The 16,702-nt window shown below is 47.9% G+C and overlaps 1 protein-coding gene across 1 annotated transcript in view; it reads right to left on the minus strand.

Annotated features, from left to right (window-relative positions):
- Positions 1–16,702, minus strand: part of kiaa1109 (KIAA1109 ortholog) — a 53,783-nt gene that overhangs the window by 22,507 nt on the left and 14,574 nt on the right. The window contains 30 exon segments of the mRNA XM_048228339.1: positions 95–280; positions 528–713; positions 843–940; positions 1,113–1,218; positions 1,965–2,209; positions 2,856–3,091; positions 4,081–4,287; positions 5,671–5,721; positions 6,236–6,329; positions 6,921–7,166; positions 7,470–7,680; positions 7,683–8,277; positions 8,508–8,683; positions 8,828–9,012; positions 9,260–9,424; positions 9,915–10,140; positions 10,327–10,472; positions 10,768–11,005; positions 11,247–11,399; positions 11,619–11,769; positions 12,011–12,156; positions 12,363–12,571; positions 12,864–13,082; positions 13,272–13,450; positions 13,673–13,794; positions 14,602–14,742; positions 15,061–15,181; positions 15,416–15,589; positions 15,788–15,858; positions 16,227–16,702. The exon segment at positions 16,227–16,702 is cut by the window's right edge and continues 338 nt beyond it. Of these exon segments, the coding sequence (XP_048084296.1) occupies positions 95–280; positions 528–713; positions 843–940; positions 1,113–1,218; positions 1,965–2,209; positions 2,856–3,091; positions 4,081–4,287; positions 5,671–5,721; positions 6,236–6,329; positions 6,921–7,166; positions 7,470–7,680; positions 7,683–8,277; positions 8,508–8,683; positions 8,828–9,012; positions 9,260–9,424; positions 9,915–10,140; positions 10,327–10,472; positions 10,768–11,005; positions 11,247–11,399; positions 11,619–11,769; positions 12,011–12,156; positions 12,363–12,571; positions 12,864–13,082; positions 13,272–13,450; positions 13,673–13,794; positions 14,602–14,742; positions 15,061–15,181; positions 15,416–15,589; positions 15,788–15,858; positions 16,227–16,702 (5,759 nt within the window).

The raw sequence follows: 16,702 nt of genomic DNA on the forward strand, positions 1-16,702 counted from the left end.
CACACACACATTACACATAACAAATATTGCAATATTTAAACAGAAACAGAGGCACCTTTCCAGCGTGATGCCCAGTACAGTGTTGCAACAATACTCATGGTCTGAATGTACCTCTGTCAAAAGCCACAGGGTGGGCAAAGATGATTGGTCGGTTTAGTGTGATGAGCACGGCCTCTTTGTCTGAGCAGCCACTGATCTCTTCCTGCAGGGCGTTCCGCAAGCCAATCCGAGTGCGGAAATATGCCACATGGTGGAAGTCGGAGCCCGCCTCTTCATAGACCTGTTCAGAGGACAAAAGTGTGTTTGTGTGTTGAGTTGTTATGCATTGCTTGGTATCTGTCTAGGTGGCTTAGCATATTACAAACGTGAGGGTAAGTGTGTGTGTGTCTCTGTGTGTGTGTGTGTGTGTGTGTGTGTGTGTGTGTGTGTGTGTGTGTGTGTGTGTGTGTCTGTGTGTGTGTGTGTGTGTGTGTGTGTGTGTGTGTGTGTGTGTGTGTGTGTGTGTGTGTGTGTGTGTGTATAATCACCTGGTGCTTGACGATCTGTCCTAGAGCGAGGTGCAGATCCACCTGGCATTTCCCAAACAGCTTAAGGTAGCTGCTTCCTGTGGGAGTGGACTTGCACTGAATCCGATTGGACAGCTCAAGCTCAATCAAGCCGGTCTCAAAGCGCACGGCACGCATGGAGGGTGTGGTTGCGGTCACCTGGATCCCCTGTACAACAAACACACACGCAAATGCATATGATACGTGACGTTTACACAACCATTAAACATTATTCACATACTGTACATCTTTAAATCCATTCAAACTAATTCGGGATGCAAATACAAACACACATACCTTGAACATAAGGTTGACAGAGTATAGCAAGATTTTGGGCTTATCTCCATCGGTGGACACATCATGTTCATTCCACAGTGGGATTGGCTGCTCCCCTCCTGTCCACAAACAAACGCAAACATATAAACTTACTTCAACAGAACTGAACGTGTGCATTAATATAGATAGACCATAGCTTTTGGTGCTGTTGGACTACCAACAGAGAAAAAGATTTGGACTTCCACTTCAATACACATCCTGCTGTCATGGTTGCCATGGAAACTGACTGACCTGAGACTTTCTGGATGACCTCATTGACCTCCTTCATGAAGACCCTCTGCAGGAAGACCAGGTGATTCAGCAGGTCTGTGGTCAGGTTGTGTTCAAAGGACCCAATCTGTCAAGAGAGATGGGGAGCACATATTAGTACATTTCAGACACAAACCTCAAAGCCATGAACCTTTTGACATCTTGTCATATTTCTGCAACAACCTCTTATGCATTTGCCCTATTTCTCTCTCTCATACCCATCTCTCTCTCTCATCTTTCGGTGTTGCCAGTACACTATAAAGTGGCAAACGCAATCAAAAGTCTTTCTTAAATGTGCTATGTGGCGTTTTGTTTTAGGTTAAAACATCCAAAAATGACCAAGAAATAGCAACAGAATGGGAAAAAAAATCATAATGTCAAAAACACCTAAGCTCTGTGTTGTCCTAATGTCCCTGTAAGTCTGCATGTAAACCAACTAGAGCCGGGCCGGCTCTCTTGTAATACTACGTTCTACCACATGAGGCCACTGTATTAAATAAAATGCAAGTGAAATCAAAAGTGCACCGTGGCTATTTGTTTGTTTGTTTGTTTGTTTCATTTAAAGCCATTTCAGCAACTAAGGCTATTTAATGGCCAGAGCATTGTGTGTTAGAGAAGTTTAAATATTTTTTTATAATCTATGTATGATATTCTAAAACTTTCATCAACCACATCATTTTGTTGATAAAGTTGTTGCTCTGTGGCTGAGTTCAAGACAACTGGAAACCTACAGGATTCCACATAGCTCCTTCAATTCATAACCCAAGTTGACTTGACCTCTAATACCTTCCCCTTTCTATCAGCACCTTACACCACACACACACACAGGCTCACCTCAGCGACGCAGCGCAGGTAGTTGCCCTGCAGGTAGTTGCCGTGCTTAGTGGGCATCTCCTCAGGGGCCCAGATGTGCTCGGTGTGGCCCTCGTGCTCCTGGATGATGTACTCGCCAGACATGGTGACTGGCGGCAGCGTTAGGCTGGCAGAGGGCGGCATGGCGGACACGTCCACCGGCGGCACCTTGGACTGGAAGCACAGCTTGTGGTTGGGCAGCTCGAACGTGAACCTGGTCTGGGCACCTGGGATCGGATGCAGCAAATTAGTTACAGGAGGAACACTCTACTATGGTTTGGTTCAAATTGCAATGGATATGAGATTATCAGGTGTGTATGTGTGTATACATTTGAAGTGAGGGTATGTGTATGGATCATATGTATGGTTGGCGATCAATATGGATTTATCTGTGCGTGCATTATTTTTATACAGTTGCACACTCTCATTCTTAATTTACAAATTCGCAATTTATCGATCTTAACAGAATCACAAGTATACTACATTTAGCACCACAATAACACATCATAAAACACTCATCTGATTCTATCTATACATGCATATAATGTCAATAAATGCAGTGTGTGTGTGTGTATGTGTGTGTGCGTGTATGTATGTGTATGTGTGTGTGCGTGTATGTATGTGTATGTGTGTGTGTGAGAGAATGAGTGAGTGTAGGAACGAGCGTGTGTATGTGCGTGTGTGGAATGGGATGAGCGAGTGGCAGAGTGAGTGAGTGTGAGAGAGTGAGTGAGTGAGAGTGAGTGAGTGAGCGAGTGAGGGAGTGAGTGAGTGAGTGAGTGAGTGAGTGAGTGAGTGAGTGAGTGAGTGAGTGAGTGAGTGAGTGAGTGAGTGAGTGGTGTGTGTGTGTGTGTGTGTGTGTGACTGTCTCACCGGTCATGCCATGGCTCTTCATGCGGCCCATCTTGTACTCGGCCTTGAGCGAGGGCAGCAGCGCGGCGCCGATGGTGATGCCGTCCAGCATGGCGCTGAACTTGAGCACGATGGGCTTCTTCTCCAGGCCCTCGGGCAGCTGGGGGAACTCGTTGGCCTCCACCGGCGTCTGGTTGATACTCGATGCCTTGTCCGACGGCTGCGGGGTCGGAGTGTCATCTCGGTTCGGGGGCGGGCTAGAGTGGATCGACAGCAGATCGGCCGTGAGACACAACTCCAGGGAAGCTACACCAGGTGCGTCACTGAAGCGTTCCATTCGTGACGCGTAAAATCCATTTTAGAAGAATGGTCTATTTTTTTCGAACGTACGCTCCGCCATCACGTCTGGTGTAGCTACTCTTTCATTGATTATAGTGGAAGCTAATTGCTGCAGCAGACGCAACGCGAATGGAACGCTTCAGTTACGTGCCTGGTGTAGCTTAGCCCTTAGTCGGATGATGTTGAGATTATTATGTCTTTGCATCGACGAGGGATGCAGGTGGCTGGCGTTTTTATTAGGAGTACAGCATGTAGAAGGCAGAGTGACAAACTGAATAATGATGAGGGTATGCTGGTTCCCTCATCAGTCTTCATTTGCTGTCTGCCTGACACTCCTCTATGTCATCGTTATTGCCCTCTGACGCTGACTGACAAAAAATTGAAAGGCCTGCACAAATGCAGTCTCTCACATCCGTCTCAACTGTCAAGATGTCATGATGGCATTTCACTGACATTCTGTGTGTGTGAGAGAGCCAAGGGAAAGACAAAGGTAGGTAGGCAGGTAGGTGTAGGAATGCGTGTGCATGTGTGTGTGTGTGCATACGTGTGTGTGTGTGTGAGTGCGTGCGTGCGTGGCTGTGTGCGTGCTCATGTATGGGTGTATGTATATGTATATGTGTGTGTGTGTGTGTGACAGAAAAAAATGTTTATGTCATGTATGTCCTTGCCTGTGACAATAGAAATTTCAGTGTGTGTGTCTGTGCGCGACTATATGTGTGTGTCTCAGTAATGTATACGTGTGTGTCTCGGAGGAAATACTAGGGGGGGAGTAGTATAAACACCGGGTGAATTCGGACTTCCACATGACCGGTTATGTCGTTCAGATATACGGCCCCACCGTTTAACATCGGCAGAACCTCCGATCTTACACGTATGTCTGAAAGCGCTTAGTGTGTGGTAGACTCACGTAGCGGAGGGCTGTCGGATGAGGTCAGAGATCTGCTTGGAGAGCTGGTGGGAGATGCGCACCATCATGCTGTGCAGCGTGGCCGGGTGCTGGGGGATGTTGATGAGGATGGCGCCCACCTTGCACACGGCCGCGTTGTTGGTCTTCAGGCCCCGCTGCGCGCTGTACAGAGCCTGCGACTTGGCAATGTTACACTTCACCACCGTCCTGAAACAAGCGCGCAAGCACACACACACACACACACACACACACACACACACACACACACACACACACACAAGTTAACAGGGATACACGCACATTACATGACACACAAACCAAATTGTTGATCACTTGTTGAATGATTGTGTAGCACACACACACACACACACACAAGAATATACACACACACATACATACATATACACAGATGTTATGAAATATGCAATGCAGACATAGTTGACCTAGCCATTCTTGAAGATGACAATGGAATATCCAGGGTTAGGACGCTACTGATGTGAGCTATACTGCTAAAGGGGTCTTGTTAGCAAGCCTCATATAAAAACACAGTTCTGAGGAGCAGGCCAATTGGTAATGAAGCCATTTGCTCCTTTGGGGAGACACAGGGACTGCATGCTGACAGCGTGATCTTTGGGAGAGCGGATGTCAAGGACAGAAAACACTGAAGCAAGAACAAAGTGTATAATGTATGACTTCTGCTCTCAGACCAGCAGCAAGACAGATGAAAATACACACACACACACACACAGTAAAACTCTTATTGTCATGCATGCAACCATGCACACATATGTGCACACACACACACACACGCACACACACAGTAAAACTCTTATTGTCATGCATGCAACCATGCACATATGCGCACACACACACACGCACACACACACAAAGCAAAAGTCATGGTTTCATGCATGCAACCATGCATTTATGTGCACATGCGCAAGCACACACACTCACACACACACACACACACACACAGTTCACTCATGCTATAATACACCTATTACATGTAACGAGAGACAGCCAAACACACAGATACAGTGACACAGTAAGACTGTAGGCTCCTCATGAATGAGATCGGCACAAAGACACTGTGTGAGGAAGAGACACAATGAGCATCGAGCACAGAGACACTGCGTGAGGGAGAGACATATTGAGCATCGAGCACAGAGACTGCATGAGTGCTGCCACATGGATTCACAGACAGACTGAAAAAAGACCACAGAGGCAGTGAGATGCATTAGAGAGGTGCTGCAGTGGAGAGAGAGAGAGAGAGAGAGAGAGAGAAAGAAAGAAAGAAAGAAAGAAAAGAAGAAAGAAAGAAGAAAGGAAGAAAGAGAGAGAGAGAAAGAGAGAGAAAGAGAAAGAAAGAGAGATACATCAATAAAAGATGAAGACCGATGTGTGGCATGTGAGACTGAAGAGCTGGCACTGGCAGACAGCGTGAAGCAGAAGACCAGAGTGACCGTGGAGAGGGACAAGAAGGAGAAGAACACCACAACAACAGGGGAAGTGAAGAGGTGAGTGGCTGCAGTGGCTCATGGAGACTGGAGGAGGTTGGGGGGAGGGGGAGAAAAGTGAACAACATACAAAAACTCCTGCTTGGCTGTGCTGGTAGGAGAGGTGGGGAAGTCCTCCAATCTACCCCAGAAAAAAAAAGAGAGAGAGAGAAGGGAGAAGGTAGCAGAGGGCAAGAGAGAGAGAGAGAGAGAGAGAGAGAGTGAGAGAAAGAAATGTGAAGAGGTAAAATAGAGAAGGGACAAAAAGAAAGAAACAAAGAGAGAAGAAGAGGGAATAAAAGATTAGTTTTCATCAAGAGCGGAGTTGGAAAAGAAAACCACGGCAATTCAAAACCAACTGCTGAAAAGAGAGAGAACGAGAGAGAGAGAGAGAGAGAGAAGCAATTACAATAACCAGGAAAACATGCACAAAGTAAACAGAAAAATCAGACGATTTTAAAACATGACCAACAAACCCTGAAAAAATGAATACTGAAAGTATGTATAAGTGTGTGAGAGAGAAAGGGAGAGCGAGATGTGTGTGTGTGTGTGTGTGTGTGTACCCTGCGTTGACATTTGACAACTGATTACTACATCCCCCATTGGAAAATGCGAGGTCACTGTTCACAGGTTAAAAGTCATTGATCGGTACTAACTGGATGTCTGGAGTGATGCCCTCTAGCAGGACGATGTTCACGCCGCCGATGTGAGATGACGCACAGGTCTCCGTCATCTTCTGGTGCAGGATATCTGCAAACAGACAGCAAGATTTCCCATTATGTAGTACTGCAGAAAACACATGACATTCTGAGCTGGGAAATTTTCAGGGAATAATTGCATTGTACAGACAAATGTCTATGCTCTGCGTTGTTCCACTGAAGTTAGCAATCAAACCAGCTAGCACCAGGCCATCTCTCTTGTAATACCACGTTGTACCATGTGTGGCCGCTGTTTTAAATACACTGTATTAAATGTTCAGATCGAGGTCACCGATTACTGAAAAATGAAACCAATCAGTTCTACCTAGCTCAAGTTGCTGCAGTCAACAGCTAGAGCTGCCAGGCAACTACAGTACTACACTCTGGGGGCATGAACATTGGGGGCTCATGAATAACCCCATAGTGTAGCACTGTGCTGTGTTCAAGACAACTCCAAGCTTACAGAATTCCACATAGCTCCTTTAACAAGTATACACAAAGCTGTGAGTGAATGTACAATACATTTTTTGTGGGCATGTGTATGTATCTGAGTGTTTGAGTGAGAGTGTGTCTGTAGCGGTAGCACGCTGTGTCTACTGCATGGGGTGATGTACACGGCGTAAGTCAGTGTGTTTGTGAATACCCTTCATCTTCTCCTTGAGCGTGAAGCTGCCGTGGATCTTCTTGAGCTCTGCCTCCATGGTGAGGCCGCCGATGTCAGCCTCCAGGTGCGTGCGGTTCACCATGCCAACGCCGAACACGATCAGGGTCACGTGGTGCGGCTCGCTGCCGCCCAGGCTCCGCCTGCGACCCGGCCGACTGGGCGGGGACTCACCCTCCGACTCGATCACCAATCGGCACGGAGGATCCGTGGGGCTTCGTCCACCCTCTGCATTAGAGGAGAGAGTAAAGACATACACAGAATCAAATAAACCACACGCACTTATAGGCTTATTGTAAACTCTATTATATCTTGGCTTTTTCCTTGTCTTCTCTTGAAAAGCTATTTTTTAAGATGGTTCAAACAGCTCAGTGTCACACACTCTGGTCTAAACATTGCTTACGTAAGATGCAAACCGTTTTGTCCTTTTTGTTTCCATTACTGTAAGCTGACAGGTTGCTGCACGACACCCAGCAAGACGCTTAAGATCCATAATCAATTGGTTTGATTCTGACTGATGGGTTCTCTCACCTAACAGGCCGTTCTCGGGGGACTCCTTGTCCAGGATGCCCGTGGGGTCCGATATGAGCGAGTAGAAGTTGAGCAGCTTGTACATGTTTTGCCAGCACTCGGCCGACGGCTCGCTCTGCTCCGACACCGTGATGGAGTCCGAGTCGTCCATCTGGATGGTCATGTGGTCGGCCACGCCGCTACGAGTCTTTCGCCATGACACCTTTGATCGTCAGGGCGCCCGGCGGGCCTGAAGGTTCCGCCGCTCCGCCTGGCTCTGGCCCGCGGCAGCGTGTCCAGCCCGGGGATGCCCGAGCTGGAGCTCACCCCTCCGCCGGACACTCCGCCCATGCCCCCTCCGACGCCTGCGCCCGCCCCGGACGCGGTAGTGCCCGAGCGCTTGCCCTTCTGCCCCGCGTGGCGCTGGACGGTGCCGTTGAGGCTCCCGCGGCTACTGCGGCTGAAGTCGGACGACCGGAACTGGCGGTACGGACGCGCCTTGAAGGTGGGCGTGGGCGAGGCCGAGCCAGCCGTGTAGCGGCTCAGCTTGATGTCAGTCTGCGTGGCCTTGATCTGGTCGATCATGGTGCTGAACTGATGCACCAGGCGCACCAGGGCCATGTCCACGTGCTGGCGGATGGCCTGGCATGCCAGCGTAAAGTGGCAGTGGACGCTGGCGTGCGGCCGGCGGCTCAGCTCGTGGAAGGACGAGAGGCCGGCCGGCGCCGCCGACGACATGCACTTCTCCAGCACCACAGCGTTCAGGCTGAACGTCTCGATCATCAGCGCCGGCTTGAACTCCAGCGGAGGCAGGTTCACCATACCCTGCCTACAAACCCATACAGACACAGAGGTATTCATTTTAATACAAGATATTAATGCTTGTTAACTCACTCACACACACACACACACACACACACTAAATTGACACTCACACTCTAAAGCGAAATTACTCCCTAAATATGAGTTATTATTAGTCATCCTTTTGCTCTGAAGCGATGCTAACTGACAGAGTAATTTCCCCATAATGTTGTGCTACAGTGTTTCCCCCACATGTACCTGCGAGCGCGTTTGTTCTTGCGGTCCTTGCTGGTGTCGGAGTCCACGATGTCGGCCCTGAGGCACTCCAGGGTGCCGCTAAAGGACAGGTGCTCCCCAAAGTACATCTTATAGCTGAAGGGAGGAGCGTCCTGCGGCTGGATGCCTGTGTGGCTCAGCAGTGGCTTAAACACAACCTACACACACACACACACACACACACACACACACGACCACAGTTGCAGTGTGTTAGTTATACATGTGCGTTTCCTTTGTGTGGTGAATTTGTGCTTGTGTGTGTGTGTGTGTGTGAGAGAGAGAGAGTGTGTGTGTGTACATACCTGCGCATCAGCGAGCTGTACTGCAGCAGGACACTGGTTGATCTCATCCACCTCCAGCAGGTCTTCCTGGCTGGTGCTGTGCTGGGAGTGTGTGTGCGTGTGCTGGGAGTGGGTGTCCAGTGTGTTCTGGTCACTGGACAACACCGTGTTAAAGTCTGACGCCGAAGGGATGGTGGGGAGGACTCCTGTGGAGAGAGAGAGAGAGAGAGAGAGAGAGAGAGAGAGAGAGAAAAATAAAGAAAGAGGGAGAAAGAGAAAGAAAGAGCGAGAGAGAGAAAGAAATGTCATTACACAATCCATGCCTTTAATGTTGATCTTTGTTTTACACAACATATGATTGTCAGCCAATGAGTTTTGCTAATTATCTTTCTCAAACACATACACACACACACACACACACACACACACACACACACACACACACACACACACCTCCTGTCTGCAGGCTGTTGTGTTGGGAGCGGTTGAGGGGAGACTCCTGGACATTGCCCCCGGTGCGGTTGCCTACGGCGTTGGACATCCAGTTGTAGAAGCTGACCGGAGAGGGCTCCGACAGCAGAGGGTGCTCTGTCAACACGTCAGCGCCCACACTGTTACCTAGGCAACACAAACACATACACATACAACTGAACTAGACATTCTGGAACAGTATTGCAATCATCTGTTAATATTTTTGTTTATGTGAACATTTTGTCTATTTCAGTCGTTTGTCAATCTGATTTTAGTAAGACACATGGCGACCTGTTTCATGTTTATGTGACTACTACACAGAAACGTGTTTTTGTGTATGTATGTATGTATGTGTCAGTTCATATTTAGTAACTGCATGAAAACACTCTCCAGTTGGTATGAATCATGCTACATTTTAATGTGTTCGTATTAGTGATGACATTTATGTGATTAGAGTGAGTCATCTGACATAATAATCTGTGTGTGAATGAGCATTCGTGTTTAAGGTTCACTGCATATTTACATCCAAGAAAACATATGTGTATGAGTGTTCTCCTATGTGATCATGCAGTGGTGTGTGTGTGTGTGTGTGTGTGTGTGTGTGTGTGTGTGTGTGTGTGTGTGTGTGTGTGTGTACCGGTGCGTGTGAGCGAGCTGCTCTTGGCGGTGGTGGCCTCGTTGACGCGTGGGGGTGTGGCCTCCAGCAGGTTGTGTAGACTGGGGAAGCTTCCCGTCAGGTAGCTGAGGAGCGACTCCTTCCGAGGACTGTGATTGGACGGCAGGCCTGTCCGGCTGACGTGGGCGGGAGAGTCAGCGGCCGTGTCACCGCTGGTGTAGCTCAGAGACTGGTACGGGTGTGAGCCCTGAAAACAGACACACACACACACACACACACACACACACAATGGTAAACTGATTTATTCTCTAAGTTCCGTGGTCAATTCTAGCTCTTATGGTGAGGTCATCACAAGCTTATTAGACATTTAAACAAATTCACACATACACACACACACACACACACACACACACACACACACACACACTCCTACCTTAATCCTAAGGGCTGACTCGCTGTGTGTGTGAGATTTGGAGAGTTTCCTCATGATCTCCACACCGCTCACAGGGGCAGAGTTTCCTGTCTGGGCTGGACGACTACACACACCTTCCAACAGCATTGTGTGCTCACTCACTGCACCTGCACACACACACACACACACACACAACCATGAGCACATGAAGTGACACAAACAGAGAGAATATACAGTACACACAAAAGCACCATATGCACACACAAAATATCCCATGAATAGAACTATGCCCATATTCAAGCCAACCACACTGTATGACTTGGATTTTTTTCTGTTAATATGTGACATGTGTAATGTATTTGTATCAACATGCAACACATTAGATCTCCTCCTCTGTGTGTGTGTGTGTGTGTGTGTGTGTGTGTGTGTGTGTGTGTGTGTGTGTGTGTGTGTGTGTCTCACCTGCGTCAAACTCAAACTCGGCGCCATCCGCGCTGGTATCACTCTGTATGTTGATACAGTCAGGCCCGAGGGTGGGCTCTGGGGGGAAAGGGGCGGGCTCCTTGGGCTTCGGCAACTGATTGGGTCGAATGGGACCAATCGCCTTAAAGCCCTGTGTCACCACAATGAACTTCATCCACTGACGTGCCAGCGCCACCAAACCTTTCTTCAGGGTCACCAGAGCAGGCAGACCATCATTCTGTCAGAAAGAAAGAGAGAAAGAAAAAAAGAGAGAAAGAAAGAAAGAAAGAACAAAAGAAAGAGAAAGAGAGAAAGAAAGAAAGAAAGAAAGAGAGACAGGGAGAGAGAGAAGAGAGAATTGTTTTCTTGTAATTTACTTTATAATTAAAGGAGTCATGTATTGGTTGTCCATTAAGTAAATCATCCCTGTGATGCCCCTACTGCCCCCACCCCCAGTGCTTCTGCCCGACCCCTCTCACCATGGTGGCGTCCTCTATGATGGTGTAGTCGGCCTGCTGCAGGTATCTGTGCAGGATGTTGCACAGCAGACAGGACGGGTCCTCATGCAAGAACCGAGAGCGCTTGGTCACGCGGTTATACTTGCTGCGGAACGGGATGTGGATGCTCTTTTTCTGTAAAGGGAACAGACAGACACACAGACAGACACACAGACAGAATCAATGAGAGAAATCCACTAGGAATTAAATACATAATACAGCTCTGTAAGAATATCATATTGATAGAAAGTATGCAATATGTATGTTGAGAAAGGTACAAAGTCTGAGTCTATATATGTATGTGTGTGTGTGTGTGTGTGTGTGTGTGTGTGTGTGTGTGTGTGTGAGCCTCACCTCCAGAGCCTCGGTCATGATGCAGCCCATGACAGCACACACGCGGAGGGTGGTCTCCATCTCCAGCTTCTGCAGGGAGGACTTCAGCTGGTCAATAGGAACCAGCCAGGCCCCAACGGCTGGAGTCGCTGTGCTCAGGAGATTCAGCTGCCTGATCACACAAACCAAAGAAGAGAGTGTTTCAAAGATGATGTGAGTGTGTCTGTGCGTGAAAAAAGTGTATTTATCTATCCTTGGATTGCTTTTGTGACTGCAAGTTTGTGGAGTAAGTAGAGTACAAGGCTGAACCAATTCTGTGTGCATACTGTATGTATATGGTTATCCAATCAAACTAACTTAAAAGTGTGAGTACCCCTATGTGTGTGTGTGTGTGTGTGTGTGCGTGTGTGTACCTGGCTTGCGCTGGGGAGTGCACGTTGGTGGGGGCAGCGAAGCTGAACCAGATCTCTTTAATGGTCAGCTTCATACTGCTGGAGTCAGGGGGCGGGGGCAACAGGGGGAGGTCCTTCTTCAGGTCATCAGACTCCACCCCTTCATCCTGCTCACAATCAGAAAAGCCAATCAGAACTCAGACTTAACAACCATCCACAAGAAACAGGCATCACAAACTAATATCTTGCCATTTCTAATTTCTGCAACGTTATTTTGAATAAAACATGAAAAATAACATGACATTGTAATGAAACTTGTGTTGTATACAGTATACTTAATCATGGTTTTGTTGCCATGGCAACTGATTTGCACCTGCTCGTCTGAGTCGGAGTTGATGTTGGGTTCTGAGGGGCTCTGGGCGTCGTTGGGCAGGTTGTCGTCGGAGACGTCTGTGCTGTAGCCGCTGCCAGTCTGGGATCCGCTGGAACCGTTGGACTTGGAGGCGCCGCCTTTCACACAGCCGTCATTCCCACCCATCACCCCAAACGCACTGTAGAGGATGGCACCAGACTGACGACCACCTGCACACGCACGCACACACCACACAAACACACACACACACACACACACACACACACACACACACACACACACACACACACACACACACACACACACACACACACACACACACACACACACACACACACACACACACACACAGACAAATGAGATGAGGCTGATTTGAAAAATCCTGCCAATCTCTCCAGAAAGTACACGCTAGGCTATTCTTTTTGATCCAAACATAACTCATAAAGCATGACCATTACAAACATGCGTCTTCATTTTCCCCAAGAGTGTAAAGTGTGTTACCCTTGACGGTGAGGTTCTCGATGCCGCACTCAAACATGATCCAGCCCCACTTCTCCTGGGCTCCGGCCCGCGCGTGCTCAGGGGTCTGGTCAGTCACGTGCTCCGTGGTGATGGGGGGCTCCGTCTCGTCCACCAGGGCGAAGTCGTCCGTCTCCTCCAGGCTGAACAGCACTTTGGACTTCTCAAATGGAATGGCAGTGATGGCACAGGCTCCTAGATCTGTTCACACACAAACAAACACACACACACACACACACACACACACACACACGCTTATTCAAATATTCCAAAATGTCTAAAGACTTAAATATGGCACAATCAATGTGTGTATACTGTATGTGTGTGTGTGTGTGTGTGTGTGTGTGTGTGTGTGTGTGTGTGTGTGTGTGTGTGTGTGTGTGTGTGTACCTGACGAGTTCAGGCCACGCAGCTGGCCGTGTATCCTGTGGACGTTGAGGCGAGCGGCGATCTCTTTGCCCTTTTCCACACCAGCGTTGGAGCGCAAGGAGCCACTCGACTGGGGAGCCATCTTGGAGGAGAACTTCTCCATCATCACCAACGTCTTTTCTGTGTCCTCCACGATACCCCTAAAGGAGCACACACACACACCACTCATTACTCACTCATCAAGACCCATCACAACCAATGCCATCCCATGAATAAATGTTATGTTGTGTTATGATAGATAGATAGATAGATACATACTTTATTGATCCCCAAGGGGAAATTCAAGAATTATTGTTATTATTATTGTTAGAATGTTTCCATATGTTGCCCACTTCAGACTAACTGTGGAGTGTGTGTGTTACCTGTTCATGCGGAATTGAGTTCCGATTCTGTCGAAGCAGAGGGCCACCAGAGACACGTGTGTGAAGCTCTTATTAGTGGGGGAGCCCTCCTCTACAGACGCCTGAAGCACACACAGATTCACCTGCAACAACACAAAAACATCATACATCAAGCTCATGCATTAGTGCCGTGTTTCAGTGTTGGTGTTTCAACCTTTTTTGTGCCACGGCACACTTTTGACTCTTAAAATGTCCCACGGCACACTAACATCCTGTGTGAAGAAAAAATAAACATACCATAGCCTAAAATTTCAAATAATACACAGATATGGCCTTATTATAGCTTCTATGCAAGACCTGCTCAATAAAACAAGCCCCTCTGTTTCATTTGTAGGTGCCTATATCTAATTTAATTGTTGTTATGAACTGGATATGTGATGATTCTGTGAATACTGGACATGAATTCAGACAGGTTGATACCATCCTAAAGCATGCATACACACTTTTTTAATATTGTATGTTTTTTGGATTTGTTTGTCATTCTTTGCATCAATGTGTGAGTCTGTATAAGTGTTGTCTAGCTCTGTGTAACTTATGGCTCCCAAATGCAAGACAAATTCCCCCTTGGGGCAAAGGTTTCATTCATTCATGGGGCCCCCGTTGTACAATGCCTGCATACCACAAATAGTGCAATCATACAATCAATGAGAGCGTGTGGTTATAAGTTCTTTGACACAACAGTTGCTTTTCTGGACCAGTGAGTGACATTTGGGTAATTTTCTGCGGCACACCTGATGATCTCTCACGGCACACTAGTGTGCCCCGGCACAGTGGTTGAAAAACACTGCATTAGTGGACTGATACACTATGGGCATGTACACACACACACACACACACACACACACACACACACACACACACAGAGTCCTGTCTGATCACACAAGCAGTACCTTGGGAATAGTGACATTGGCTTGGAGGCCCTTGATTTTCACATTGTCTGGTTTGACTGACAGGTCTGTCTGGCCGTGGGTAGTGGTCATTGAAGCTGGAGTCTCGGTCTTAGACAGCTTGTGCTCAGGTTTCTGCTGGGTCTGCAACAAGCAAACAAACAAATAAAACAACATATATTTTATTAGATTTATCATTTATTAGAGTTTTTTTATTATATAATATTACATACCCACAAGGTTGCATGTGCTTGCCTATTTATGATTACTATATAAATACTATTATTAATTGTCCACATCTAATATGCACATGTTTGTTTGAGTGCTGGATACTCAATACTGTTTGTATATTCAATAGCTAGCAACATCACACTACCCAGTCTGTTGTGAGTGTGTCTGTGCTGCATATTGCATGCGTACATTGTTGCATATTGCATGCATGAGTGCAGTGTTTGAACTTACAGTGTCTGCAACAGTAGACTTGCTGAACTGGTAAGCCTCGTTCAGCACCCTTCCATGAAGGTCGTCCAGAATAGAGGCTGGGTGGCGAATACTTGCATAGTGCACCATGGACTCAATATACCTACAACACCACCCACACACACACACACACACACACACACACACACACACACACACACACAGCAACATTTCCAATTTAAAACATCTATGGTTCACTGATATTGCAGTAACTAATTGTGGACACATGCATTCACACCAACATTCCATTACAACACCAAATCGGTCTATACACCAAAGTATATACCAGCTAAATGGATATCTATCGCTCACACACACTCTCAGGTCACACACACACCTGTCCAGCGCCTCTGCCACAAGAGGGGTGAGGACCACATTAACGGCTCCTTTGACCTCCACGATGGCGGTGGTCCTGGTCTGGGCCAGGGGCTGGTCCACCGTCCAGTCCTCTGTGGTGGTCTCCTCGTCTGTGTTGTCCATCGCCCGCTTGTCCAGAGGTGTGTAAGGAGTACTGCACACACACACACACACACACACAGGGTCAGCCAGACATAAGCACACATATACACACACACACACACACACACACAGAGGGTCAGCCAGACACACGCACACATATACACACGCACACAGGAGAGTATTGTGTGTGGTTGAAGCTGATGTTTGTAAATCTCCGCTAAAGGGGGAATGATTTGGAGCGAGTGTTTACCTGCTGCAGTCGCCCATCAGCTGCACTCCTCTGTCCAATAATGAACTGGCAGAGAGACCAGCTTTCACCATCTTTCAGGAAAACAACAAGCACACAGAGAGAGAGAGAGAAAAAAGAAAGAAAGAAAGAAAGAAAGAAAGAAAGAAAGAAAGAAAGAAAGAAAGAAAGAAAGAAAGAAAGAAAGAAAGAAAGAGAGAGAGAGAGAGAGAGAGAGAAGACATCCAGACAGTCAGACAAAGAGAAAGTGTTTGTACTGTGACAATACTTGCATCCAAACTGACTTTATTTCCAAGCTAGCATTTACTACAGGATTGACAAAAGACATGCATTCATCTTGATCATTGTTTAAAAGGCAGACATGTTTGTGATATTAAAGATACAGATATTTGCTCTTAGTACTATCACTATGTGCTAGATCTTGAAACACACGCACACCAACCTTAAAGGAGGGTATGGACAGTTGATCAAAAGAGGCTGAGCTCTCCTCGCTGGTGGGAGTGTCCAGATCCAAGGGGCGGTGCAGCGACGACTTTGAGGTCCTCTTATTGGTGGGCTGCTTGACGGACCAGTTGGCAACGTGGTAGTGCGCCAGGTAGCTTTGGTAACACGCCATGAGGTGGGGCTGGGTGGTGAGCAGCCCCTGTTCGCCGCGCTCTGTCTCCACGGAGACCGCCTCCTCCTCGAGCGCGAGCGCCGAGACGAAGGACGCCTGCGAAGTGTGGCTGGGCAGCGGCAGTGGCCGCGGGTCTGAGGCGACGGACAGCGGGCCCTCCACGCTGTGGTAGATGGACGTGCGGCTCTGCACCTCCGACATGCACGGTGGCGGACACTGCTGCTGCCGGCGCCGTCGCTTGCGGCCCGGGTACGTGCCGGGCCCCTCGTCGCTGCTGATGGGCTCGAACTCCTCGTTGGCCG

This window comes from Alosa alosa, chromosome 19 (assembly GCF_017589495.1).
Source record: "Alosa alosa isolate M-15738 ecotype Scorff River chromosome 19, AALO_Geno_1.1, whole genome shotgun sequence".
Taxonomy (NCBI): Eukaryota; Metazoa; Chordata; class Actinopteri; order Clupeiformes; family Clupeidae; genus Alosa; species Alosa alosa.